General features: G+C 49.3%; 1 protein-coding gene across 1 annotated transcript; it reads left to right on the forward strand.

Moving 5' to 3' along the window:
- LOC132079342 (cell division cycle protein 20 homolog) lies at window positions 1-27,016 on the forward strand. Its single transcript, XM_059481866.1, has 7 exons — window positions 1-132; window positions 554-699; window positions 1,330-1,426; window positions 2,355-2,483; window positions 10,171-10,224; window positions 11,107-11,147; window positions 26,888-27,016. The coding sequence occupies exons 2-7, from the start codon at window positions 628-630 to the stop codon at window positions 27,014-27,016; spliced, it is 522 nt and encodes a 173-aa protein (XP_059337849.1). The 5' UTR covers window positions 1-132; window positions 554-627.

Genomic DNA, 27,016 nt, shown 5'->3' on the forward strand with positions numbered 1-27,016 from the left:
ACAGCCGGTGAGCGCCGGCCACCGGCGGCAGAGGTTGAGTGTGGGAGCCTGGCCCAGGCTGCTTGTCCGTAGCCACGGAGCTCTGGGCTCCCTGCCACGCTGCCCTACCGGCTGCTGCTCAGGCAGGAGGAGGTGGGCTGTGCTCCTGACAGCCACCCACCTCCTTGCCAGCATGAGGGGCAGAGCTCTGAGCACTGGGGCTGGCCAGCTGCTGTTCGCCCAGCTGAGCCTTGCTGGCACAGCTGTATGCTAGGACGAGTGTGGGCAGGACTGTCAGCTGACAGCTTTACATCCTGTGAGCGTTTTTGTATCTTCCCCTTATCTCTGGACTCTGGAATTGTTGCACTAGACCCAAGGAGTTGCACCACACTGTCCCTAACCAACTTGGTGGCAGGGAGGAAAATATAAGTTAGTTGTGACTGTGTGGCATGAGACCTCAGAGTCCTACTTGTCTGGTGGGTGTGATGTGGAAGAGTGTTGGGTTTGCTCCTGTGAAAGCTCTAATACAGGCTGTTAAATAGCTGTAAGACAATATTTTCATATGTGAATGCAGGTAAATCTGGATCCAAAATTCAAAGCTACCCCACAAAGGCCAGGGGGGATCGCTACATTCCCAAACGCAGCATTATGCAGATGGAGATGGCAAATTTCCTCCTAAGCAAAGAGAATGACCCTGCTGAGGATTCCCCTACCAAGAAGGTGAGCATGTTGCTAAGTTACAATTACTTCAACAACCGCTACTCCTTCCTGCCCCTTTACAGAGCAGTGAACAATAGGTTCTATCAAGGGGGCACACGGGACTGACAAGTCCCAGCCATCACTACTTGCAGCTCTGGGCTTCAGGAGCTTAGGATGAGACTGAAGCTGTAGAGACTGCCATGCACTCTAAGCCTATGCTGCTTCTGGTAGCAAAATTTAGCTTTTGACTAATGAGGCTTTAAAATGTAGCAGGCAACACAAACACAAAGCTGTGAGCCTATGCAAAGTGAAACTGCTGGTGGTAGCTATTCTAGGACAATGTCTGCACAGGGAACACTTCTGGAATGTTTTACACTGTCTTCTGAAATCTGTTTGTGAAGCATTTGGTCGCTTTGTGGCTGTGGCTTTTCGCACTGGCAATGACACTGAATTTGCCATTGTGTGAAAATGTGAGCAGGACGATGTATGAAAGTCTGAGGAAAAACTGCTTTGACCTGCCTCTGTGTGACTGACCCTTGCAGCACAGGCAAACATCTTCAGATTCTAAGAGAAGGGGACTTAGGTGTCTGTTTAAATTGCAGTGTGGGACTTGTTTAAATGCATTGCACTGAGGGTGATTTGTCTCTGTAGGAGCAACAGAAAGCCTGGGCAGTGAATCTGAATGGTTTTGATGTAGAAGAGGCAAAAATCCTCCACCTCAGAGGAAAACCACAGAATGCTCCAGAAGGTATGGTACAGGCTCTGTGTGAGCTGAATCAGCAGGAGAGATCAGGTCAGGGGAACAGCAACACAGAGGCTCTGTGTGTGGTCACAGGAGAAATCAACTGGTTTCTGAGAGCTGTACAGGCTGGAGTCTCCTTTCTTAAGGCTCCTGAGGTCGAGGGAGGGCATAACAGTTAGAGTGAATTTATTTAGGAGAGTTGCTATGACTGCCAGTTGGTCACCTGTTACAGGGCTTGCAAGGGTCTTCAGGGTGGAGAGAGAGACGAGAATCTTGACCTCATGTTCAGAAGGTTTGATTTATTATTTTATGATATATATTACATTATTACTATACTAAAAGAAATAGAAGGAAAGTTCCCAGAAGCTAGCTAAGCTAAGAATAGAAAAAGAATGAATAAACAAAGGGCTGTGTCTCAGCAGAGAGCGAGACCTAGCTCTGCCTTGAGTGGTCAGTAAATCCAAACATCCACCCGAGACCAATCACACATCCACCTGTTGCATTCCCCAGCAGCAGATAACCATTGTTTACCTTTGGTTGCTGAGGCCACAGCTCCTCAGAAGGGGGAAAAATCCTAAAGAAAGGATTTTTATGAAAAGATGTGGGTGACATTTCACCTATACTGCAGGTTCCAAACCTTCCTGAAGTCTGTAAGAGCATCAAACCCTCTGCTGTGCACTTTCTAGCTTAAACTGCAACTAAATATAATGGGATTCAAAAACCCAAGTGTTTGTCAAATTTGTTTCCATGAATGAGGAAATTGTAGCTCACCCCTGTTCAGCAGTTCATACTGCCCGTGATTTTAGTGCACTGCAGGCTTGTGAGTGTTTCTCTTAGGACTTTATTTTCACTCCAAGGGATTCCTAGTTGGGTGAGCAGTACTCAGCTGGGAGGAAACTAACTCAGGTTAACAAACCTGTTCCCCTGCACACAGGCTGTCAGAATAACCTGAAAGTGCTCTACAGTCAGAAAATGGCACCTGGATCCAGCAGGAAGAATAGCAGAAATATTCCCTCAAAGCCAGAACGGGTCATGGATGCACCAGAGATGTTCAACGACTACTGTAAGTAGGCTGCAGGGTTGAGTGCTGGGCATCCAGAACATTCTGCACTGGATTGCTGTTCCTAGGACAGTGTAACTGGGCTGTCTGTATTATTTGGTGTACCCAGGCTAGCACAGCCCCCTTCTGGAGTGTCCCTGTGTGGCCTTAGCGGGACAGTGGTCTAGGGCACACTGTAGATGCCTTGGAGCAGGGTACCTGGCCCCAGCAGCTGGGCATAGTGACACTCAGAAGGCTGCCCCTCACCTGCACGTGTGTGTGTGCACATGTGCACCCACACCTGCTGCAGCAGCACGGGTGAAGGGCAGGGCTCTCTAGCCATCATGGTGTGACCTGCATTGCTCTTTCAAATTGTAGAACTGAATCTCATAGACTGGAGCTCCCAGAACTTCCTGGCAGTGGCTCTGGAAAACACTGCTACACAGCGCTCTCATACCAGGACCTCAGTGCTGCCTCACCTGAGGATTTAGAGCTGCCTCCTGGCCTTTCCAGGCTAAGGGCAGGTGCTCAGGACTCTGAGGTTTCCTAGCTTCTTGGGAGAAGGTGTTTGCTTCATTTGGACTTCTTGGGGTTTCATTGGAGGTGCCAGGCACAGGCAAATTTCATCTCCACTGTGAGCTCTTCATTCTGCTTGTTCCCATGAAGCTCAAATGCCACCCTGAGCTCATCATTCCTCTGGTTCCCGTAGACCATCACAGCCCTTCCATGGCCTCTCCAGAGAGGAGCAGCTGCACATCTTCAGAGCTGCAGTTGCCGGCCCGCATCCCATCAGGGAGGGAAAGAGTTTCTACCCTTGCTTTCCAAGCAGGTCGTGGTTAATGACCCTTTAAAGTGTTTTCCTGCAGTGCTCTATCATGGGTAGATCTCAAGTGAGAATCAGGTAGAAAGGGTCAAGTCGCCTAGGAAGGGGGACCTTGAAAACAGAAAGACTCTCTGCCTGCTTTTCCTGTCCTTGGTGCAGATTTGGAGGGTGTTCTGGGCATTTTGCAGACAGCCTCTCTGTAGGGGTACAAGGGCAAGGTGGAAGATATTACCTAACGAGTGGTCCGTGTTAGGTGCACTCTCCTCTTTCCTTGAATGAAGCCAAACTAGGACTCTGATAGGATATTGCAGATGTTTAAGACTGTCTGCCCTGCAAATCAAGCCGTGCCATTTGGCGCTGGCAGGGGCTATGTAGAAATCACGAGCGGGCCGGGGCTGCTGAGGAACTGCCTTGAGCTGTTTGTTTTCCAGCATCAGTCTCATTACATGGTTATGACAATGGGAAGATGCCAGCAGCTCACATCCCAGGCAGCAGACAAAGAACTTAATGTTAAAACTTACTTTAAAAGTTTTTTGACCAATTACACAAAGTAAAAGCATATTGACAGTAGTTCTATCCAATCACTATAAGCACGGGTACCTTTGGTTAAAACAGTGCTTGTGTATTTCGAAGACAATACCTACTAGTAAGCCTTAAAACACAATGCACTGAGCTCCATTATTAAGCTTCAACATTCCCAATATCTTGCTAGATAAACTTTTCTGTAGCTTGGAGATTTATTCTAGACCAGCGTTAATACACAGACCATTGTTCTATTTGTCCTTGCTCTTCTGCAGTTTAAATAATTTTTCTGCTGACCTATCTCACGGCTGCTGCTTGGCTCTAATCACAGTTCTGCTGTATCTGAGACCTGCCTTTTGCAGCTTTCCCAAAACTCTCTAATTTTGTGGATTCCCTCAGAGGACTCAGTGTCAGAGCCTCTGGAGAAGCGTGGAGGGCAGGGCTCAGGCAGGCTGTGCCAGCGCAGGATTTGAACTCAAGGCACCAGGAAGCACCAAGGCTGCAGACAGGAACTCAAGCCTTCTCATCTCCCTCCCTGCCAGAGGCAGGCTCAGAGCAGCCATCTCACACCTCTCTAAACCAGTGGGGGCTCTGTCCTTACCAGGCTCCTCGGGCTCCTGGGGATTGTTCCCACAGCTCTCGGTGCCAGGCAAAGCTCCCTCTGCTGCAGCTCTGTCCACAGGCTCCCCTCCTGAGGACTCAGGGGCAACATTAATATTCCCCTTGAAAGAGAAACAGAAAGGAAGAAACCCTTCCCACCACTTACACAAAACACCCGGTCCAACAACTGCATGGCTCACACGCTTCATCCCTTGTTCCTAACAAGAACTCTGGGCCCCAAAGCCCTTCAACAGTCAGAAAAAATTGACTTCTCAAACACAGTCCAAAAGCTGTCAAAGCTGACAGTGACAGTGTTGAACATGGGGGTGACACTGAACACATGGAATGGCTGCTAAGGAAATCAGTTGCTGCTCTGTTCTGTAAGGTTGCATGTCTGACAGCACTAACATCAGTCCTCATGTCACTAATTGCAATGGAAGTAGCACTGTCTCCTTTCTTCAGCCAACACCCCAATCGGTGTAATGGTTTCAATGCCTCACCCAAGGCAAGTTGATGTAGAAATAAATTCAATGTACCTCATTTTGCAGGGCCCTAGGGTCTGAAATTGCTGTTCCAGTTTTCTTGATAATGATGGGCAAATCTTTTTTCTCTGTGTTTTCTCTTGATGGCTTTTTTAACGATAGGTGCTATCACAGTGAGTTGACTGATGCTACACGGGCCACTTTAATTTTTGAGGGAATGTCCTGCCAGGCTCTATCTCCACAAATGAGCCAATATTCTGCTGCTAATTGATGTGGGGACTCATCTAGGTCATCTACCCATCAGCAGTTTCACCCTTAGGGGGCACTGGGGTAGTACAATTGCACCACAAACTGGAGTATCTGTCCTCAGGATGATGGGGAGTAACATTCAACTGTGGATCTCCCTGGTACTGAAACTCAGCACAAAATTCCATCACCAATGAACCAAGAATTCCAATTCTTGAGGTTCAGAAGGTGCTTTAAGAAGATCAGGGGCCCAGTGATGCCAGCTGGTTATGGGATTGGTCTCGTTGGCAGCCTCACACCAATATTTGTCACGATTGGGTATTGGCTGCTCCTTGGCTGGCACAGGCACACCGACCAGACGGGTAGCAAAGGATTTGTCTGGGCTGAAATGGGTCAAACACACGGTGTCTGAGCCTGCTGACTTGGCTAAAGCAAGGCAAACATTCATTTTTGGTTGATCTACAGGCACGTATGCATGCAAAAGCAAGCAAGCAAAACCAACAAGTGCCAGTATATCATTTGATCAAGCTCCATGTTCCTGTTCAGCTGTTTTTTGGCAAAAGCTTCCCCATCTATTTCAGTTCTCAAGCAAATCTTTTAGCGCTTGTTTAGGGACTGGCCAACTACAGGACACTAAACTGTCCCTCTAACCTTCAATTTTTACAAATTTGGATATCTTAGAATTCTCTGGAACACAATGGACACCACGCTTTTGCTGAAAGAGCTCTATGATACAAACCATTTTCTCAGTCCAAAAATCAACATCAGACTCCAGAATTGTAGCTTTCACAGGTTGAACGTGGAACGCCTGGCATGCACCGTAGCTTCTCGTGCGGCTCACGTCTGCGTGCTCATTTCCCTGCTGGTGGAATTGTCGGTGTGCTCTTGTGTATGAGACGGTTTCACATCCTTCACCAGGACCCGCTTAGGTCCAGCACCTGTGCAAATACAAGCATACCCTTTGCCCCAAGTGATTAGTGAAAATGGTCCTTCAGTTTGTCCTAACTCAAGGTTTCTGATCAAAACTGCAGGATTTTCTTTCAATTTTTCCTGTGTGCTGTTTGAAAAGTGCCTAAAAATTGGAGGATTAGTTCCTGCAAATGAGCTATTAAAAACAAAAAGACATATAAAGCTTTGCTCAACCTCATCTGGGGTGTTGCTTGGGCCACTCCCCGTTTTCTTGATGTAGAATGGTTTTAGAGTGTGGTGCGTCCTTTCAACAATTGCCTGACCTGTGTAGGAATAGGGAATTCCAAAATGTGGCGAACACCCCAGTCCATCAAAAATGTGGCCAATTTTTGAGCTGTGTGTGTGGCACCATTTGTCAGTTTTCATCTTGTGGGGGATCAGTTTGGCGAGCTCTGGGCCCAGTGACACTGACAAGGACAAAAGCAAAAGACGAGAGGCGCTCTCTCTTCCCGGGACCAAGTCCCACAGCTTTAATGGAGAACAGCTCCAGGAGAGAAAGGGAGTGTCCAGGAAAGGAAAGAGGATGTCCAGGGGAGGAAAGAGAGTGTCCTCCTCGTGGCAGGAGACTGTAAATGCTCGGAGAGGGGGGCAGTAGACATGAACTGCCATAGTTCAGCATAATAAATCACCACACTGTAGTCTTCTGCATAAATTGCTGCACTTGTTGCAAACAAAATCCTGAAATCTCCCCAAACACAACCGTGCAGTCCCAAATGACCACAATGTGGGAGAAAAATCATTCAACCCCCCTGTATACCCAAGCACCAGGTGTCACAGGGAGAACCAATCCCTGCAACTAGAAAGTCCACACACACAGGCTCACCGGGAAGGGAATATCTCTTTATGAGGGGACAGAGAGCTCACTCTTCTCAGCACAACACACACCATACACCACATTGGCATCCACCCACATCATCTTCCTCAAACATTCACACACTGAAAACACAACCACAATTACAACACACAGGAAAAACAGCAGCAATAAAACAGGATTTGCTCAATTCACCCCCAGAATTGCTAGCAGGTCCTTATTGACACAGCAAATCCTTTCTGCCATCAGCCAGACCCAAGCCCAAACTGCACAGGCGTACGTTGTGCACAGGACATCTCTGTGTGACTTGTGAACAGCCCTTCCCCTGCATACGCCTTAGGGTTACTTTATACAGAGTTAAACGTTCCTTTCTCCACAGTGCCAGCAGTCTTGTCTGTCCCCCACGAGGAGCAGCCAAGAGCGGAGGTGCCTCCAGGAAAGGAATGTCCTGGCAGCGCCCAGAGACGTCCAGAGCCCGGATGTTCTCGCTGGAGCAGGGAAGCGTTCCTGCCGCGGTCAGCAAATGAGGTGTGGAATAGAACTCCCCACAGTTAAAGGTAGAAGGTGGTGTGTTTATTACAGCACCAGGCACAGGAGGAGTTGTCTCCTAAAGACATGTGTGAAGAATCACTGGCTCTCTCTCTCATCTCTACTCATCTAAAATATCTTACACATTCATATAAATCCCAAAAAACCTGACACATATTCATTAGATAACACTGCCTACCCTCCTTTGAATTAAAATGTATTATAATTGAGTCCAAAGTTCCTTCGCATTTCTGCAGTCTTTCACTTCAAATGGGTTGGTGGGTTTTAAAGTGGGGAATGGTCTCCTTCTGATGAAGGCCAAGACGTCTTCCTCAATTTGACCTCTTTCCTTATGATCTGTTGGCAGGCTTTCACACCCCTTGGCTATAGTTGTGGTTTCGGGGCCCAGGTGCAGGCTACGGTCCTCTTCTTTGTCACAAAGAAATCCGCATCCCATCCCGCTTCTTTAAACATAGTAAAGACAGGCAAGTGATATATTACCCTAGCCTTAACTACCTTATCTGATAAAAAGTAACTATCCCTTATTATTTCTACTCTTCTTGCTATGCTCTTTCCCCCTAACTAAATCTTGCTAAAATTTTAACTCTTCCAGTTCTTTTAAATCCTGGATTCATGGCCTCATCTCACACACCAGCCATGTGTGAGCCGATGCTGTAACTGGGAAATTCCACTCCTGAGCAGGAGATCCCAGGCCTGGTTCTGAGCTGGAAGGGTGAGAAGGATGAGATGCACGTGGTTTTGCTCCAGGGGATGTCCTGAAAGTGCACTGCCTACCTGCCCCTGCTGCCGAGCACCACGCTCTACCTCCTTCTCCCGCTCAGCAGATTTTTAGGAATCCAGGGCTTGGTATGTATTATTTGCTACTGCAACAAATGGAATGAATTTGCTTTGCAAGCCCAGTTTTGTCCTGGGTTATTTTCTGCATGGGTCTCCTCCTGAACCTGGGACAATGACCAGTAGGGCCCTACAGGACACTCCTCTTGTCAGTAAATTCAGAGAAGTGATTTAAGTATCAAGAAGTCAATAAGTATCAATCAGTAAATCAAATAATTTGGGGGAATATTTAGCCTGTGAGTTTCAGCAAAGTATTGAATATGTCTTAGATCCATGGATACAAACTAGTAAGTGAGATTGCTGGGTGTGCACGTGTTAGGGAAGTGATTCCCCACACACCCAGTGCTGAGATCAAGGATTGCCTCTCTTCTAACCCTGAGCTGGCAGCAGGAATTGGGCCCTGCTCGGTAACGTTCATTTTGAAGACTTCTGTTGAGCAGGTAAGAATGGTCAAAATGAAATCTTTTCCAGCTGTTTCCCTTTGGTTTACCTGTTTGAGGGTTAAAATTCTGTGCTGCAGGTGTCCTGGGTGTGTGCAGAGCAGTGCAGCCCCAGAAACGCCTTGGCTTGCCCACAGGTTGTCATGCCTTGCTGCCAGGTGTGCCCAGCTGTGGCAGGAGAAGGAGCCCGCAGCGCAGTGGGCACCGTGCCCTGCCCAGCCGGGGCTCTCTGGCACAGAGCAGCAGCAGCGCCAGCGCCGTTCAACCCGCTCCTGCCTTGGCTTCCCCTGGCACACAGAAGCCTCTGGAAATCAGCACCGCCAGCGGCGTTCCCAGCTGGGAGCAGCTGCTGCTGGCGGGCAGATGCTGCCAGTTCCACTGCTGCCAAAGGGGAAGAGAGGCAGAGATGTACCCGCACCGGAGCCCTGGGCATGTCCAATAAAGGTGCAAATATGTGGGGAGATTTGTTAGGAAGCATTTCAGCTGTGATGCCAACAGTGGCTTCTCTCCTGGTTTTGTGTGTTCTGGACGAGTAATGCAATGGTTGGGTCTGACAATTAAGAAGCAGATGTTATGTGAATGTTCAAATGAGTAGTGATTATATTGTAATATATCCTCCCATAGTCCTCTTTCCCGTCCCCCTTGTAACAGCCTGGGTAGTCAGGGCATTTGGGGAGGGCTGGCTTGTGACCAGCAGGCAGGGTGTAACAACACCTGACCTCCAGTCAGGATGCAGGAAAGTAATCTCCACCAATGGGCAGCAGAGAAAGAGTTGACTGACAAAACTTTTGGAGGGGCTGAGGGCATAAAAGGCAGAGCATCCTTTTTGTAGATGAGCACGTGGCTGCTAATCACAGAGACTCCCAATGATGCGACTTTTCGTTATTCAGTCCTTTGTTAAAGTTTACTAAACCTTTAAAATTTTAAAAGTGAGAGTCATTTCTCGCATGTGCAATGCTGTGGGCCATTGTCTTGGTCTGGTTTCCTTTGCTTGGGTCCCATCTGAGTGCTCAGTTGGGGTACAGGCTGTAGGTGCTTGGGGCACTCCTGGAGTTCCTCTTGGATCCCCTGAACAACAGGGTTTGGCCCATGAGGGGAATTTTTGCTGCTTTGTGACAGATGAGAATTTCCCAGGCTCTTTTGTGTTTTCTGTAGGGAAGGTTGGTTATTGCTTTGCATAAACTCACAGACCAACACAGAGCTGTCCCTTTGTGATGTCAGGGAATGGTTGCCCCATCGTCATAGTGGCATCAGAAGGTTGCCTTGGTGCACGGAAGGCCTGAGTGTCAGAGCAGCCCTAGGCCTTGCTCAGATCAGGAGAACTTTCCTGGTCCAAGCATCTGTCAGTAGGCAGCTGCCCACTGACAAGAGGCTTGTTTTTTAGTGTTTAGAAAATTTGCAGAAATGCCAATAATTAACCATCTGGCCACTGCAGCTTTTGCTGCATATGGCATTACTTATTCCATTTATTATTTCACAAATTTCGCACGTAAGTAGAGGCTTCCCTTCTGCTTAGGTTAGGTGTATCCTAACCTGGCTTTTGTATGTCTTCCTGCTCTTTGTTGGGGGCTGAGTTTCTGATTTTGAAACAGAAAGAGCATTAGGATGCCTCTGCTTTGGTAAAGCTCCTGTCAAGAGGTCCAGCTAAAAGGGGGTGTCTGTAGCCACAGGGGCAGCATTTGCAGGGGAACCTGCAGGGCTTCCGTTCCCTGCACGGGAGAGTCTGTGGCAGCAGAGTCTGTCATTTCCTCAGGTTGCTGGGAGAAGCAAGACATTTTTAAAATGTAGACTGGCAGACCTTCTTTAAGGCTTTCGAGAAATTCTGCAGTTGTTGCCAGAATTCAGAGAAAGCTTCTTTCTTTTTAAATTTTGTCATGAAAGTATTTGACTAACTTGATCTTTTACTAAATGCTAAAATAGTTGTTCCCTTTGAAAGGAAGTGCTGCTGTGCTTTTCCACAATAGAACTGCGGCACCTCTGGGGGATTTTGGGGAAGCTTTTCTGGGCAACCGTTTCCTGCAAGTTAATCAGAATTAGTGCATGACACTGAGTGAAAAAAAAAAGAGTACCTGAAGGAGAAGATTTCAGAAGCTGTCTTATGTGTTTGGTAGAACAGGAGCATTGAGTGTTAAAAACACTTTGCATTTGCTTGATCGTATTTGTATTAATTTCCTGGCTAAACTGGCTGCAGTGTAGGCACAACCAAGAATATTGTCCTGATCTCTTGCTGGCTGTGTGAATGAGATGTGTCTCCTGGAGGGATGTTGTGAAATGGGAAATCATCTCTGTTTGGGTTGACTTGTTCTGTGGGATTCAGCAGCCCCAGGCAGTTTTCTTACGGCATCTGGTTCATTTTCCCTTCCCACTACAGGACACCTGAAGCATGTATTCAGCAGCGCTGAAGATCCTGAGGTGAGTGAGAAAGGAACATTTCATTAAGACTTGTAGAGCAAGCTGAGAGCTTGGCCAGTAGCAGTAGACTGTAGAGGGCCAGCTAGGAAGGCCGAAAGAAAAACCATATTCATGCCTGTAACAAAAATAATAAAGGCAGAGATAGATATTTTTAAATTTCCTTCTCAGAGTTTGAAGAACTAAAAACCTAGTTTTGAAAAGAGAAAAATGCTTGCAGACAGCAGATAGGGAAAATTTAATTAAGAGCAATTTCCTGTACAGTTGAATTAGATCATTTTAATTTAAACAGAGTGACTTAGAATCCTGTTCCTATCAAACTTTATGATATCTACTTGGAACATGAGGTGGTAGCACAGGAAGGCCATCTTGCAATGGTGCCTGCAGTATCTGAAGTGCAATGGGCACCTTTGTGGCTGGGGAGCTGCGTGGCCCAAAGGACGCAGGGCTGGCGGCCGTGAGCAGCTGAAGATGAGGCAGCGTGGGGCCAGGGGGCCAAGAAGGCCAAGGGCACGGTGGCTGTGCCAGCAGCAGTGGGGCAGCAGGAGCAGGGCAGGGAGCGTGGCCTGTGCTGGGCAGCGCTGCGGCCACAGCTGGAGTGCTGTGTGCAGCTGTGGGCCCTGGGAAGCAGAAAGTCATGGAGGGGCTGCAGCGTGGGCACAGAGGGACAGGGGAGCTGGGCAGGGGGTGCAGCACAAGGCCAGGGAGGAGGGGCTGAGGGAGCTTTAGCCTGGACAATGGGGGCTCATGAGGGACCTTCAGGCAGACTTCCATAGATCCCTGCCTTGGATCCATAGAGCCAATGCTCAGCACGAGGGCTGTTTCCCTGCCAAACATCCCTTCACTGCATCCAAGTGCTTTAGACACTGGTGTGGGTAACACTTTCACATTTTGTTGATTTGTTTGTTTGCTAGAAGGAGAAGCCTTGTGCAATTTCTCCTTCTCCAGGGAGCAAGGGAGCTTTTTCCTCAGTCTTTCCTACACTTTTACAGCACTGGCAGAAATTCTGCTAGAATTTTAGTTTTCAAGAGGGCAGTTCTGGAGAGTGCAGTATTTTTGCACAAGAACACATAGTTTAGGGCAGGGATGTTGGTGCAGAACGAGCTGTTCTGTTGCCAGACCAGCCAGCAGGGCTTGCCCATCCTTTTCAAGTTAACGGCTCCCGTGTCTTTTGGCTGCCCAGGGAATCAGTGTGTGTTGTGTTTGGGAACTGAGTAGGAAATCAATGCCCTTGCATTCCAGCTGGTGCTCAGAGATTAGAGGAGCTGGGAGGGGCTGGGCTGCATTTCTGATTCCAGCCACTTCAGCACCATCAGTGTGGCCGAGTCCAAGCGAAGAACTTGCCCGAGCACAGATGCACAAAGGGAGCCGTTCCCAGTGCAATGCTCTGGGTCTGATTGCATTCCATAAGGACCGACATGCTCCAGATTCCCCAAGAGTGTGGGTTACTGAAGCAACAGGAGAGCAAGTTCAGGATGGCTGCTGGTTGGGGCACTGCTGCCGAGTGCTGATGTGTGTAGCGACAGAAAGGACAGGATTGATTCAGGGTGACCCCCACGTGGCGAAAAATGTGCTTTCACTCTATGATTTAGAAGTTTAAACAAATGCTTTATTAAGCTATGTTATATTACACTAGTACTATATTAAAACTATACTAAAGAGATATTATACTAAAAACATACGAAAGAAAAACTTGTGACTGTCTCCACACAGCCTTTTATCTAATTATCTAATCAGTCTAGACAACTATCAATAAAATCCACTTAACAAATCACTTTCAGTAAACAATCACTATAACACATTCTTCATGTACTAAAAAACAAGAACAGCAAGGAGAGATAATAATTGTTTTCTCTCCTTCTATGAGTTTCTCACTACCTTCCCTTAAAAAAACCTAGGAGAGAGAATTATATCTCTCTCCATTCAAAGAATGTAAATACTAGAGCACAGTAAAGAGAGATGATAAAAGTGAGATCTGTCTATCTATCTATTTTAATCTTCCTGGCTCTGCTCCAAAGCAGTGGAAGATGCAAAGCTCACCTAAAGGCATCCCTTCAGGAGAGAAGTAGAGACAAGTTCCATTGACTGATCCTGAGCAGGCAGAGATGTTTCCCCCTCCAGAGATGGTTGCTTTTTCCCGTCATGTTTTCCTACTCCAGCCTTTTCTGACCTGAAGCCTTCATTTGTCCTTTAAATTTTTGCATGTCTTAAGGGAGTGGAACTATCCCATGCTGTAGCTGGGGTCTGGTGACTCTGGTCATACATGCCATGCCATACATGACACATGGTTTCCTTCACTGGCATCCCCAGGGCTGTGTAAGTGCATTCGTTAATGGGGCCTTATGAGAAACTCTGTTACTGCTGGTCAGAATTCTCCGTTGACAAAAGAGGGAGAAGAAACACCTTGGTCCTCCTCCATATACTGAGGTGGCCATAGAGGTTCTCTGACTTCCATCAGAGATCTTTGCATGCATCCTTATCTCCTGAATGACCCGGTTTTCTAACAAGAGTGTGGATGTCAGGAAGGAGGAATGCTGGTGCGGGCCTGAAGAGAACGTGAACTCCAGAAGTGTCTCTCACAAGGAGTGAGCTCACCCAGGAAGCCCCTGCAGAGCCAGGATGGAGCTGTGGGACAGGGCGGGGAGTCAGTCACTACTGAAAGACAAACAGGACACGGCAGAAGCAGAGGGAGGCCCTCACCAGACCCTTGAGAAATGCCACCCCTTCCCTGTCAGCTGCCTGAGAGGCTGCTGGAGCTTCAGTCCCAGATGGCCCCTGATTGTAGGGCCAGGGCCACTTTGGAATCTGTGCCTCCCCTCGGGCAGAGAACGACCCAGGAGAGCAGCAGCACAGTGCTTTGGGAACGTGTGAGCCCAGCAGTCTGTGAGTCTTGGCCCACAAAGGGCGTATGGGAAGTTGAAACCCATCTTCTCTTGCTTTCTGTGCAGGTGCTTCTAGAGAAAGAGCAGGAGCACACTGCCTCATCTGAGCTGCCATGCCAGACTCAGGGAGAGCTGTTCCCTGCCCGAGGGCAGGAAGAGCAGCTCAGGCAGCAGGTGGAAGAGCCACAGGAGAATGGCCAGGTAAGCCTGACTGGCCAGGGCACAGAGGGAAGGGCAGGGAGAGGGGCATAAACCAGAGCTCTTGGGACTGAGGAGGCCAGGAGTCCCACAGGCAATGGAGGCACAGAGCCTTGCAATCTGCAGAGATCAGCCCTGGGACAGGAGGTTTGCAATGGAGGCGGATGTGGGGAGGGAAGCAGAAAGAAGGGGCTGAATAAATGTGATTTGGAGGCTGCAAGAGGAAAAAAGCTGAGCCTGATGGCAGCTCTCAGTCCCTTGCTCTGCTTTTGTGTGTACAGAACATCAAGGCAGAGCCACAAGCAGAGCTGCCCGAAGCTCAGAGTGACATCATGGCAGTGAAGAGAAAGAACAAGGAAGACATGGGAAGAATTCAAGAGGAGAATCTCCACCAGCAGAGGGGCGATCAACAAAACCAGGTGAATGAAAGAGTGGCAGCCACTCCACTCATGAAATGTCCTCTCTTTTGTTTATTAGAGAACATGAAGGAACAGCTGGATGCAGAGCTTCAGACAGCTCACAGTATGATCAAGGCAAGGCATAAGCGGCTGGAGGAAGAAATGAAAATCATCAGAGAGAAACTTAATCGCTTCCGTCAGTCTCTGCAAAACCAAGTGAGTGAAAGAGGGATGCAGCCACTGCAGTCACCAATCTGGTGGTTTCTGCCCTTCTTGCCTTTCCAGTGCAGAGCAGCAGGGAGTGGGGCCATGCCTCTGAGTGCCATGCTGCTGTAGTGTGTGTATCACAGTCACTCTGAAGGACATTTCCTGGTGTGCTGAATCTCAACTGCTGCCCTGGACAGTGAAACTTGTCCTTTGGCCTTTTGGCCAGCAGTCATCCAAATTGATTCCTGCTGGCCAGTTCCTGCTCTCCTTTTTTCTTGAGGTGTTTTTACAGTGGAACTTGGTGACCCAGATGGAGGATTGAAACAAGCTGTTGTATCCCCTGTCAATCTGTTCTTTGCCTTTCCTCACAGTCGATGACTCCTGGGCGACAGGGACAAGCTGTAGTGTCTGACTGCTTTGTTCTGTTTGACTTGAGGTGCAAGTGTTGACATCTCACCGGGCAGCCTGCGAAGACTTGCAGGGAATGTGTGGCAATGAAGGACCCCAAGTTAGGAGTGAGGCACAGGAGCAGTGCCCACCAGAAATGCTCCAGGTCCAGCACATCATGGGCTCTGAACCTGCTGCTGCAGCAGCATCACCTCGAGGAAGCCCTTCTGTGAAACCTGGGAACTCAGGCTCGGGCACATCCCGGGAACAGGAGACTGAGGAGGAGTACCTGGAGCTGCTGGGTACGTCTGGGGTGTTTCTTATCTGAGGGACAGTGTGTTGTGTGCAGGTGTCAGCAGAGCTGTACCAAATGCTCCTCCTGAGCTCGGTGTCACAGGGCCATTTAGGACTCCCCAGAGGCAGTGCTGTGCTCCGAGGCAGCGAGAGAGCTCTGGGTGTTCCTGCTGCCTCTGAAGGCACCTGGCACTGGCTTGGGTTTGCCTGAGCTTCCCTCTCTGCTAAAGGCTGAAGCAGGGATTGTTCTTGGATCAGCAGAAGGTGTGACCTAGCAAATGATCTAGGCAAGTCCTGTGTGCTAGTGGCCAAACTGAACAGAATTTTTAGCTTCCTAAATTCTCCTTCGACTCCTGACTTCCAACCAGTCATCACAGCAAAAAAACTTCACAGAAATGGACTGACTTTGGAGTTTTGTCTTTTTAGTTGGGGATTTTTTTTGGGAGGGAGGTGGGGTGGGATTGCTTTTCTGTTGTTCATTTTTGGTGGGGGTTTTTTGTTGTGTTTTTCTCCATCCTGAAGGAACCCTTCTACCCCACGTTTTACTGATGTCATTTTTATGACTGTTCCTGTTACCACTACCACATCTGCAGTTTATTTTCATGAGAATGCTATATTTTTGTCAAGAAGAGAATGCTATCTTTTTGTCAATAAGAACTACTTTGAAAGAACATCAGGTTACAGGACAAATAGAGAGCACAAGGTATTTTCCATGTGCCCCCAAAGAAAAAACAGAGACTTTGATAACAAACTTTATTTAATCTTCTAGTTTTATGCTTATCAAGATGTGCCCAGGAGACACATCCAAGTGGCGTGATCAGATAAAACTGTACTGCGGGCATTTCTCAGGAGAGAGCCTCCAGCCCAGCCATGGTATATCCCTCAGATCCATGGCACTTTTCCATACCTGATTCCCACTCTTTCCCATGACTGTTAGAATCCTACCCATTGGCCCAGGCCCTGCTCAGATCAGTCTCTAGGAAAACACATCAAGCCCTTTGTGATTCTGCAGCACAACCCAATGAATCTGCTTCTTGCCCGTAACAGCTGCCAGTGCTGTGCTCTCAGATAAGAGACCTGGTGGGGCTGAGACCAGAGCCCAGTGCATTCTGTGTCTGCCATCACCAGTTGGGACAAAAAGGGCACTGATCTGTGCCTGGGTGTGGCTGATCTCAAAGCCCATCCTGTTGTGTCCTGAATGGGGGCAACAGCTTGTCCGGGGCTCAGGCTCACTCTGGCTTCTTCCCATCAGTGCCTGTCAGTGCTCATGCTTGGGCTTTGCCAGCCTTGTTGTGGTCAGTGCCCTGTCCCTGAGGGCTGGAGGGACTGCAGAGGCTGGAGCCTTCCTTAGCTGGGAGAGGGGCAGCTTTGAGCTCAGCCTGCTCAAACACAGGTCAGGGTCCTGATGCTGAAAGCCCCGTCAGGATCGGTTACAGCTGGAGCTGCTCTGGTTTACAAATGGGACGGCATTCCTTTGGCAAACTGCTGGAAGGTGGGGAAGATGTCCTCCTCTCCTGGGATTGTATGTCCCTGTGCTTTGTTTCCTGTCAAGAGAACTCTTCAAAGGACTGTACAAATCAGTCTCTGTGCTGGCCACCTGTGCTGCAGGGCTGTCTGCCTGGTTGTGGTTGTTGTTACCCAGCCGACCACAAAGGGCTCAGAGCTCCAGGCGCTGGGGCTGCCTTTTGTATCTCCTGGAAGCTGGGATCTCTGCTTTAAAGTCAGCATCTTGCATTTTGTTTCCCTTAGGGAGAATGGTGAACACCACTGAAAATCCCCTGATGAAATACACGCATCTGAATTTTATTGGCAGCGGGTGAGTCCAACAGCAGTTACTCCTGCACAGCCGTGGGCCAGGGGTTTTTGGGGTGGAATGTCTATCCAGCGTGAAGTCAGGCCAGCTGCAAAGATGATCACACACTGGGGATAGATTGTCCCATCTCTCAATGCTGCTCAGAATTTGTGAGTGGGCTCAGAAGGCATTGTCAGAGATGCCTTGCTACCGAGGTCTTGCCTGCATCAAGGAACAGGACCTGGAAGGTCTCCTTGTCTCTCAAGTGTGGGACAGCTCTGTGTTAATTTCTTTAGCATTTTTTGTATGTCTCAAAATCATACTGGCACACTAATGAAAAGAGAAGAAACTTGCTTGCCTGAAAGAGCAACCTATGCCCTATCAAAGCTGTGAGATAACAGTTCCCAGGAACAATTCTTTCCCCTGGTTTGAAGAGGGAAACACTCTGTGGTCAGGATAGGAACCACACTGTTTAGACAGTGAAACTCAAGAGGAAAGACTAAACTCCCTTTAGAAATTGAACCCCAGTGCTTCAGGAACAGGCCCAGTGCCCATGCACTTGAGAGGAAAATGCATCATCTGCCTTCTGGCAGAGCCCTCCTGCATCCTGCAGGTTTTGACACTTCCAGCAGAGATCTCCTGTGTGGGCTGGCTTTCACTGCAAGATCTAAACAGCTTCTCCTTTCTCTGCTTCTGTTTTGTTTCTAGGACTTTTGGAGATGTTTTCAGAGCACTCGACACTGCCACAGGAGGAGAGGTAAATGTCAACAGCCCCTGCAGGCTCTGCTGCACTCGAGGGCTTTCCCCTCTGGTGTGAGCTGTGGCTGGAGCTTTGGGCAGAGCTGTGCTGAAAAGGCACAAGAAGCAAAGACTGGTGCCAGCCCACAGAACACATTTGGGACTTTGTCCTCCTCAGCTGCCAGAAGGAAGGCACGGAGGGCAGCGGTTCCTTTCAGAGAAGGACGCGCTCACTCGCTCTCCATTGCTAAAACAAAGGTGGTGCCTGCGAGCACCTCACTGCTCTTTGGGGCTGCAGCTTCAGAGTCCTGAATTCTCATTTCTGGCTGCCAGCAAATCCATCTGAAAGTTACTGGTAGTTCCTTAGCCACCTGCAGTGCTGCACTTGGGAACTGCACGTAGGGAGAGATCTGCAAGGCGTCCCTGAAAGCCCTAAGCCCTGCCCACATCACAAGATGTATCCACAGAGTATTAAGGCATGGATTCCTTCTTCTGAGTCCCAAACAAAGCAGCAGAGAGTGCGGTCAGAGGTTTGTGGGTGATAACTGAGACACCGCTGTTACCAAGTGGTCAAGGCCAAATGTCAGTGGCCCCACGTGCCCTGTAACTGGCTCCCAAGGGAGCAGAGAAATGGGCTGTTGGAATGTCAGTTCCTGATTACTGCAGTGCCTAATCACAAGGCAGTTTGGCACAGCTCAGCTGTGTCATTGCAAAATCACTCGCTCCACGTGCCTTGTGGTCTCGTGCCACCAACCTCTCAAGTTACTGATTTTCAATGTCATTTTAGGTGGCAATAAAAAAAATAAATCTTCAAGGAGTGAGGAGGAAGGAGCTAACCTTTAATGAAATAATGATCATGAAGAGGTATAGGAGTCCCAATGTTGTGAATTATTTAGACAGGTGAGAGGTCATGGTCTTATCCCATGGATGTGTGTTTACATGAAGCAAACATGAGAGGTTCAAAACCCACTTTGGTCAGTGGCAGCAAGTAAAGCTGTTAATTTTTATTTATTCATATTTCTCTACTCATCTCCAATGGATGAGAAGAGAGTGCATCTTGTCTGCATGAGTCTTCCCTGGCACACCTAATTTGATAATTACTCCAAAATTATTCAAAACCTGGATCAGCTGTATCTTCCTAACTCAATAGCCTCAAAGTTCACTGCCTCCACATTTATTTGGGATTGATTTTTTAAAGTTTCTTAAGTGCAGATGAACCATCCTAAAGTGGATTGTTGCCCCTCTTTGCCATTGCTATGCATGCCAGGAAGACTAGGTGCTTATTTCCAGAAACACCATGCCTGACATGTTTTTTATCTGGGCTGTTTCTAAACTGCACTTTTCATTTGCTGCCCATCTAAGACATCTCCTTTTTCAAGGATGTGTCTTTCTCTATGAGACTGCACAGATTGCAAATAATGCACAGCCAAGAGGGAATGTCTATTCCTTTGATTCTGTCCTTGTCACAAAGGCATCTGGAAATAAGAAACCTGGAAGCTAAAAATCAACATAGCCATGCATGTTCATCTCTACCCCCTTGTTTCCTTCTTTCAGCTACCTTCTGGGCGAGGAACTCTTGCTGGTTATAGAGTACATGGATGGAGGTGTCCTGAGCGACATCGTCAGCCAGACCTGCCTGTCTGAAGATGAGATGGCAGCCATCAGTCGGGAGGTCAGCAATCCCAGCTGTGTTTCCAAGGGCTTGGGCAGGATTGTCTGGGAAACAGGGGCTCAGAACAGGAGAGGTTTCCTGTGCCGAGCTTTGTTTCTGTGTTACTGGTATGCTATGGGCAAGTAAAAGCATCTCAAGTGAAAGGCCTGCCAGTGCCCCTGCACTCCCTGTACTCAGTGCCAGTACTCTTATCTCCTGCTGTTGTATTCTCGCTCTGTCTCTTGTATTTGTATTTGCTGTTCTCCACCTTGCCTCTCTAAATGTTTGCCTGGAGTCTGTCTTCACTGCATTCCTTGCCTGTAAAAGCAAAGGTGCTGGTGGCAGGATTTGAAACAAACAGCAAAGAAAGAAGAGAGAGACTCGTTTCTCTCAGTGCTCAGCTAAAAAGGATAGGAGTGCAGCCAGAATGCTCTTTGCTTCTGAGCACATGCGCTGCAGCAGGAGTCATCCTGGCTGGTTGGCAGGGGACAGCCTACAACAGCAGGTGCTGTTGCTCTTTCAAAAGCTGACGTGCCTTTCCTAAGAAAGGTCCTGCTCTGCAAGTGTTGGAGCAGCAAGCTCTTCCTCTCAGTGGCCATTACTGTTCTGCCATTACTCCCCATTGCCCTGGAGAGGGAATCTTTTAGATTCTTTGTTTCCTTTCTTGTGTGATGAAATCACATCACTCATTTTTGCCCTTCTGTTTCTGTTTTCTCGCTCAGTGCCTGCAAGGACTGGATTTTCTTCATGCAAACGATGTGATCCATCGAGACGTGAAGAGTGACAACATCCTTCTCAGAACCGACGGTTCTGTCAAACTGGGTCAGTATATTCTTGTTCAGGTGCAGCATTCCAGGGATGTGGGTGTGGGGCTGCTTGGCGTGACTGCCAGCTCCCCAAAAATGGTGCTGGTGGCAGTGCAGGGACCCCTGCTGCGAGCTGAGGGCACAGTTGCAACGTGCACAGAGGTAGAAGGAGCCACAAGCAGTCAAGAGTGGCCTTGCTCTGTGTGTGTCCCTTCCAGAGGGAGGGAGTTACAAGTCTAAAGTTTCCAAAGAACAAAAGCCACTGCTAGAGGCAGTGTAAAACATGGGGGGATTTTTAAAGTCGCCAATGCCAGGAGATTCAACAGAGCAATTTCAAACTTCTGGTGGGGAATTCTTTTGCTTGCTTTCCTAACTGCACAGAATTCAGATAAAACCAGTATTTTGTTTTCTCCTCAGCTGATTTTGGCCTCGCTACTCAGCTCACCCCTGAGCAGAGCAGACGGTGCTCGGTAACCGGGACTCCTTGGTGGATGGCGCCTGAAGTGGTGACAGGTCAACCATATGGCCCCAAAGTGGACATATGGTCTTTTGGAATTGTGGGAATTGAAATGATAGAACAAGAACCTCCTTACTTGGGCGAAAGTTCTGGCACGGTAAGGAGCAAATACTCACTGATCCCACTGTCTTTCTCACCTGTCTCATGTCCTGTGTGCCACTGGACAAAATCCCATTGCCATCTGCTGGAACTACTTCCACCAAGGTCCCCTCCTACAAATGTCCCTGCAACACATCAGCATCTGCTGTACTTTTGGTTGCATCAGTGGGGGAACTCAAGCCTTACCACATGCAAACAAACTCCAAACAAACTCCATTCTCACTCAACACTTTCCTTTGGGTTAGTGGTTCCAGTTCTTTTGTCTGTGTAGATGGCCTTAATAACAGGAAAAAAGCATCTTAAAAGTGTTGTTATCTTTCCAGAAATGAAGGAAGGATACCCAAACCCAACAAAGTTTCTAAAACCGTGGTCTTTAGAGAGGAACCTAACCCTGTGTGCAGTTTCTTCTCACTGGGAAACATGGGCATGAGGGTGTAATGCACAGAGTCTCTTCTGCTTCTTGTGCAGTGCTGCTGAAACACTCAGTGACCGTGTTTCTCTCCTAGCCCAAGCAACATTCTGCACGTCACCAAGCCAGAGCCTGGTGATGTGGAGAGCCTGCCACAACCTCCTGTTTGTTTCCTGGCACTTTCTGGCATGGGCCTACCATTAATGCATTGACTTGAGCAGCCAAATGACTGGAGGGTGTCCATAGGGATGGAACCTCTCCTCCTTCTGACCTAGACAATTTTTCTTTTGCTGCAAAAATGGGAAGCTGAAATTTTCAGACTGCTGAGAGACAGAGCTGCAAGTGGCTCCTGTGTGCCCAAGCAGGCATTTTCATCCCAATACATTTGTGCAGGCATCTTAATGTGTCTGTGTTGAAGAGGAGATTGTAAATGTTTGTTTCCCTACCTGGGTATTAACTGATGGATTTTCTTTCTTTTCTTCCAATTCCCATTGTTTTCAAGAACAGCACAAAAAGCTTGATGAGTTTTGTTCTAGGGCACGTGCTCTTAAAGGACCAACAAGCACCACAGAGATGCCTTTCATGTACTAACCCTTGAAATTAGTATAGCAAAGTCCCTCTTCCAAAAGCCCTCTCAAGCTGGCATGAATCCTCAGAGAAGCAAATGTCCTTTTGCTGATGTAGTTCCCACTAACTAGGTCAGGCAATGAAATCAGCTGCCAAGGCAAGATCTGCAGGATGGTGGAAAAGCTGTGGCTGCATCGGGGTTTGGGTCTTTGGTTGGTAAAGGAAAGTCATCTCTGGGTCTGTGCCAGGGCAGAAACTGCCACTGAAGAACAGAGGTTAAACAAAGGGATGTGGGAGAGCCTTAGAGATGTGAAAGCAGGAGGTGGAGCCTGGTGTCTCCTTTCTCTCCAGGCTACATACCTGATAGCCACAGTAGGGACTCCACAGCTGCGGCAGCCCAAGCTCCTCTCGGCTTTGCTGCGTGACTTCCTGAGCTGCTGCCTGCAGACAGACGAGGAGCGGCGCTGGTCTGCCAAGGAGCTCCTGCAGGTAAAATGTGAAGGGGCTGCAGGTGAAACAGGCTCTGAGGGATGGGCTCCTCCTCCACTCAAGCCCAAGGCAGCAGATGAGCCCCCTTCCTCCTCACCTCCACTCTTGCTGCTCTTCAAATGAAAATGGTGAGGAATCCTAGACTGAGCTGGGCTGGCAGGGCCCTGTAAATGTCCTCTGGTGCAAGTGTCCTGCAATGAGCAGGGACATCTTTAAAGAGATCAGGTTGCTCAGAGCCCTTTGCCACCGGAGCCGGAATGGTTGCAGGGATGGGGCTCCTACAAGCTCTTGGGGCAAGCTGTGCCAGGGTGGCACCATGCTCCGAGTAAACAAGTTCTTCCTTAGACCTACTCTGATTAGGTGCCCTTAGTGTTTAAAAATATTTGTCCATATCCTATTGTAACTGGCCCTGTTAAAAAAGATGTTCCCCACTTTCTTCAAAGCCACTCTGAAGTCTTGGAAAGTGGCAATAAAGTCTCCCTGGGGCCTGTCCTTCACAAAACTGAATAACTCCAGCTCCCTCTGCATTTCCTGTGAGGAGAGGTGCTCTGTCCTCTGACTGTGTCTGTTGCCCTCTTTTGTGATTTGGTGGAGTGTTCAGTTTTATCTAATGGCAAAAGAATTGAAGTAGAGCAATGCAGGGTACAGAGACATGAAATGGTGGTGGAGGAACCCAAGGAAGCCAGTCCCAGCCTAGGGGTCAGAGATTTGGCTGTGGGCAGGAGGGGCTGTGGGGGGCTCACTGTGAGCCTCTGAGGGGCCCTGGTTTGTGCCCCCCAGCCCACCCTCAGAGGTTTCTGCCACGCAAACAGGGACAGCTGGGAGGGACTTGTCCCAGCCCCATCTGCTGCCTGGCACGCTCAAGCAGACGGGAACTGTGCCAGGGTTACTGCCAGGTTGTGTGGCAGAGAGGGAACTGCAGGGCCCAGTGCCACTGGGCTGGCCCTGCTGGGAAGGAAGGTGCCATCCAGCACACGAGGGGCAGGGCATGGAAAGGCAGACACTGCTTTCTGTCCCTGTGGGAATCAGCACAGTGCCTGTCTTTCAAAGGCAGGGACCTATGTGAGTCATTGGAGTTTCCTGAAAGGAAGAAAACCCAGGGACAGAAAGCGCCATTTCTAGAGCACTGGCAGGGCAAAAATCCCAGCATGATGAAGACATCACAATAAACAGATGAGTGGGATTCTGGGCCAGGTTTGCCTGTGATGGCAAGGTCTTGCACATTGGGGATGACTGGGGAGCAGATGGTCCCATTGCTCCTCTTTCTGGGTCTTTCCAGCAACTTGATGTATCCTGATTGAGTCCCTGAAACAATGAGCTTGGAAAGTAATGGTTCACTGTTCTTTGTTGTATTTTTTTTTTCCGGTGGACAGCATCCATTTGTAACTTCAGCCAAGCCACCATTCATCCTGGCACAAGTCATCAACTCAGTGAAGAAGACGAATAACCCTAACCCTAAACTCTAAACCTAAAACCTAACCCTAACCTTAAATGCTAACCAAACCCTAACCCTATCCCTATCTCTATCCCTTACCCTTTCCCTTACCCTTTCCCTAACCCCAATCCTAAGCCTAAGCCAAAGCCTAAACCTAAACCCAAACCTGAACCTAAATCTAAATCTAAATCTAAGCCTAAGCCTAAGCCTAAGCCTAAGCCTAAGCCTAGCCCTAACCCTAGGAGACGAGAACATAGCAATCATGTCAAGATGTTATCTCTGTTACCAATTTAGAGTAGGATTGTAGAGTAGGGTTGCTAAAGAGATTTGAAGCATAGAATTATAGATTAGAGTTGTAATTAATAAAGTTTCTGAAACATCAATTCACTTGGAAGATTCTCCTCCTTCTGACCCCTTCAGAAAATTCAACATTTTTTTCTGAATTACCAATTGTTTTTTATTGGTACTAAGTCACACATATGGCTTTTTTTGTATGGTTTCATAAGTGAGGAGGCCTCTTCTTCATTCATCTTCTCCAGACCGCACTGCCTTTGGAATATGACCCACTGGCTGGTTATGGCGCAGCTGTGGTATTTCTAGTTGAGGCAGAAAGGGCAATGGCATTTGAAGGCAACACCAAAGGAAGAATGAGGCAGCCCAAACACCCTGTGCAGATGCAGGCCTTCAGCTGTGACTGGAGAGCAATGGGGTTCCTGCCACTTGGATTTGTATCCCTAAATGCAATAATCTCTTTGGCTGAAGGAGAGCCTTGCTCAAGTGAGAAAGCAGAAAGATCAGAGAGGGTGCTGGGGAAGGTCTCCTGTGGTGCAGAGCTGTCAGCGCCTGTGAGGTGAGAGCGGGCCCGGCCTTGCCCGGGCTGGAGCCCCAGCAGAGCCCCGGCAGAGGCCGGAGCAGCCTGAGCCCCGGCAGAGGCAGGCTGGAAGGAGGCCCTTGGAGCTGCAAGAGGCAGCAGCCGGGCCCTGGGTGCCTCTTGCTGGGAGCGGGCGAATCCTCCGCTCTCAGGGCCCAGGTGGCAGCTGGCTGCTGCCGAGGGGAAGCGCAGCCGTGCTGGGCACAGCCCGGCCTGGAGGCCATGGCCGTCTGGAGTGTGCCCAGGAGCAGAGAAAGGCCAAGGGCAGCCGCGGGCCGCTGGGCTGGCTGAGGATTCCTCCTCTTCTGCCGGCTGCCCTGCAACTCCTGGCAAAGGCCAGCAGTGTGTGCAGCACTCTGGGCACCGGGGCAGGGAGCCGGGCTGCTCGGCAGGCTGGAGCACAGGGCAGCTCCTTCAGGCCCGGCACTTGTGCCAGGGAAGCGAGGCCAGCGTGAGGCAGGGACAGCTTGGCAGGGCCCATCTGCAGGAGCCAGCGCCTCACGCAGCTCTGGGAGGAAGCGCCTGCAACCCTGCAGTTCTGCACTGAGCCAGAGCAAAGGTGTGAGGTGCAGAGTGTTTGGCAGAAATATTCAGGCCCACCAGGCCGGCCTGCTTTGTGCTCTGTGGTGCACAGCAAGCGCTGTGCAATGCAGCTCTGAGCTGCTGGGAGAGAGGCAGTCGGGGATGTGCCTGAGGTGAATCAAGGGGTTAGCTGAAAATGTAAGGAGGATAATTGAAAAGTGAGGATGAGTCGAGGGGCCAGCTGGGAATAGAATTGGGATAGTAGAAGATTGCATATTTTAGTTAAGATTTTAAAATGAGGTAAGAAGCTAAGTTAGTAATACAGCTAGCAGAAATCATGTGCCTTAGTTAAAGCGCAGCAAATAGATTAGGAACATAAAGCTAGGAGTGACAGGGATAGAGGAAGCATTTGTGAAGAAGCTGAGACCATAGAAAGACCTTGCCTTAAGAGTAATTGAACCAGGCTGGTTTTGTCCTGCCTGTAGCTCTGAGCAGGGGTCAGCAGAAGGGAACATGCAGCTCTTGGGCTGGAGCTGAGCTGGAGACCCGGTGTGACAAGCACTGGTGGCCACCATCCCCCTGGTTTTGTTTGTATGGTTCATGGATGGCTGGGGCCCTGGGCAGAGCCCTGACAGCCTGGTCTGACCCCAGGGAAGGAGAAGGAGCCCCTGGAGAAGCTGTTCCAAATGGGGCTGGTGCTGGAGACACCAAGGACAACCTCAAAGATGACAATCTCTTCCTTGGCCTGGCCAGCTGAAGATGATGGACTTGGATTCTGGCACCTTCTTCAAAGCCAGGCTCCAGGTCCAATTTGCAGGTGAGTCTATAGGTAGGGGGTTGCTCCCGGATCTGGGCATGGCACAGCTGGGCACCAAAGGTTCCCCCTTTGCTGGGGCAGATACAATGAATTCTTCAGTCAGCTGCCCAGCTGCTTTTTGGCTCTGGGCAGCTGCTGAGGGCTGGATGTGCCCTGGCTGGCTGCAGGCTGGGCACATGTGCTGCCCTCCTGCTCTGCTGCCAAAGGCAGCAGGGATGGGCAGCTCTGGGCACTGCCAGCATGGCCTGGGCACCGCAGGCCTTGGCACAAGGGCACAGGAGCCCTCAGCTGACGGGCGGTTTCTGCTTTCTCTCCTTGCAGCCGGGCTCTGCGGCTGCTGAGGCTGCTCTGGGCTCTGCCAGGGCTCAGCTGGGCTCAGCCCTGGGCCCAGCTGGGCTGGCTCTGCCCTCACATTGCTCTGACAGCTCTGCATCAGACGAGCCCGTTGTGAGCACAGCGCCTGAGCTTTCTGCTTTGGCAGGTGAGTGAGACTCTGCTGCAGGCCCAGAGATTGCAGCTGGGGACACACATCCAATTGGCAAGGACCCAAACTCTCCACAGTAGCAGCTGAACGCCTGGATCTGCACAGGGTGTTTTGTCTGTCCCATTCTTCCTTCTTGATTGGCTGGAATTGTGCAATTGCACTTTCTTCCTCCTCTGGCAGTGCCACGAGTGGGCCAAAGCTGGCGAGTGGGCCGTGCTCCTGAGGCAGTGCAGTCTGGAGCTGGTGGATGGAGAATTGCCCTTCTGCACTTCCACACCAGAGCAAAAAGCTGTCAGAGGGACTTTGTGA

Source organism: Ammospiza nelsoni, chromosome 14, assembly GCF_027579445.1.
Source record: "Ammospiza nelsoni isolate bAmmNel1 chromosome 14, bAmmNel1.pri, whole genome shotgun sequence".
Lineage (NCBI taxonomy): Eukaryota > Metazoa > Chordata > Aves > Passeriformes > Passerellidae > Ammospiza > Ammospiza nelsoni.

What these genes read in the sequence shown, in the direction of transcription:
- LOC132079342 (XM_059481866.1), top strand. Translation starts at nt 628, where the DNA reads ATGCAGATGGAGATGGCAAATTTCCTCCTAAGCAAAGAGAATGACCCT. An exon ending in ACCACAGAATGCTCCAGAAG is followed by an intron (nt 1,427 to 2,354) that starts GTATGGTACAGG and finishes CCCTGCACACAG; the next exon opens with GCTGTCAGAATAACCTGAAA. An exon ending in TTATTTCACAAATTTCGCAC is followed by an intron (nt 10,225 to 11,106) that starts GTAAGTAGAGGC and finishes TTCCCACTACAG; the next exon opens with GACACCTGAAGCATGTATTC.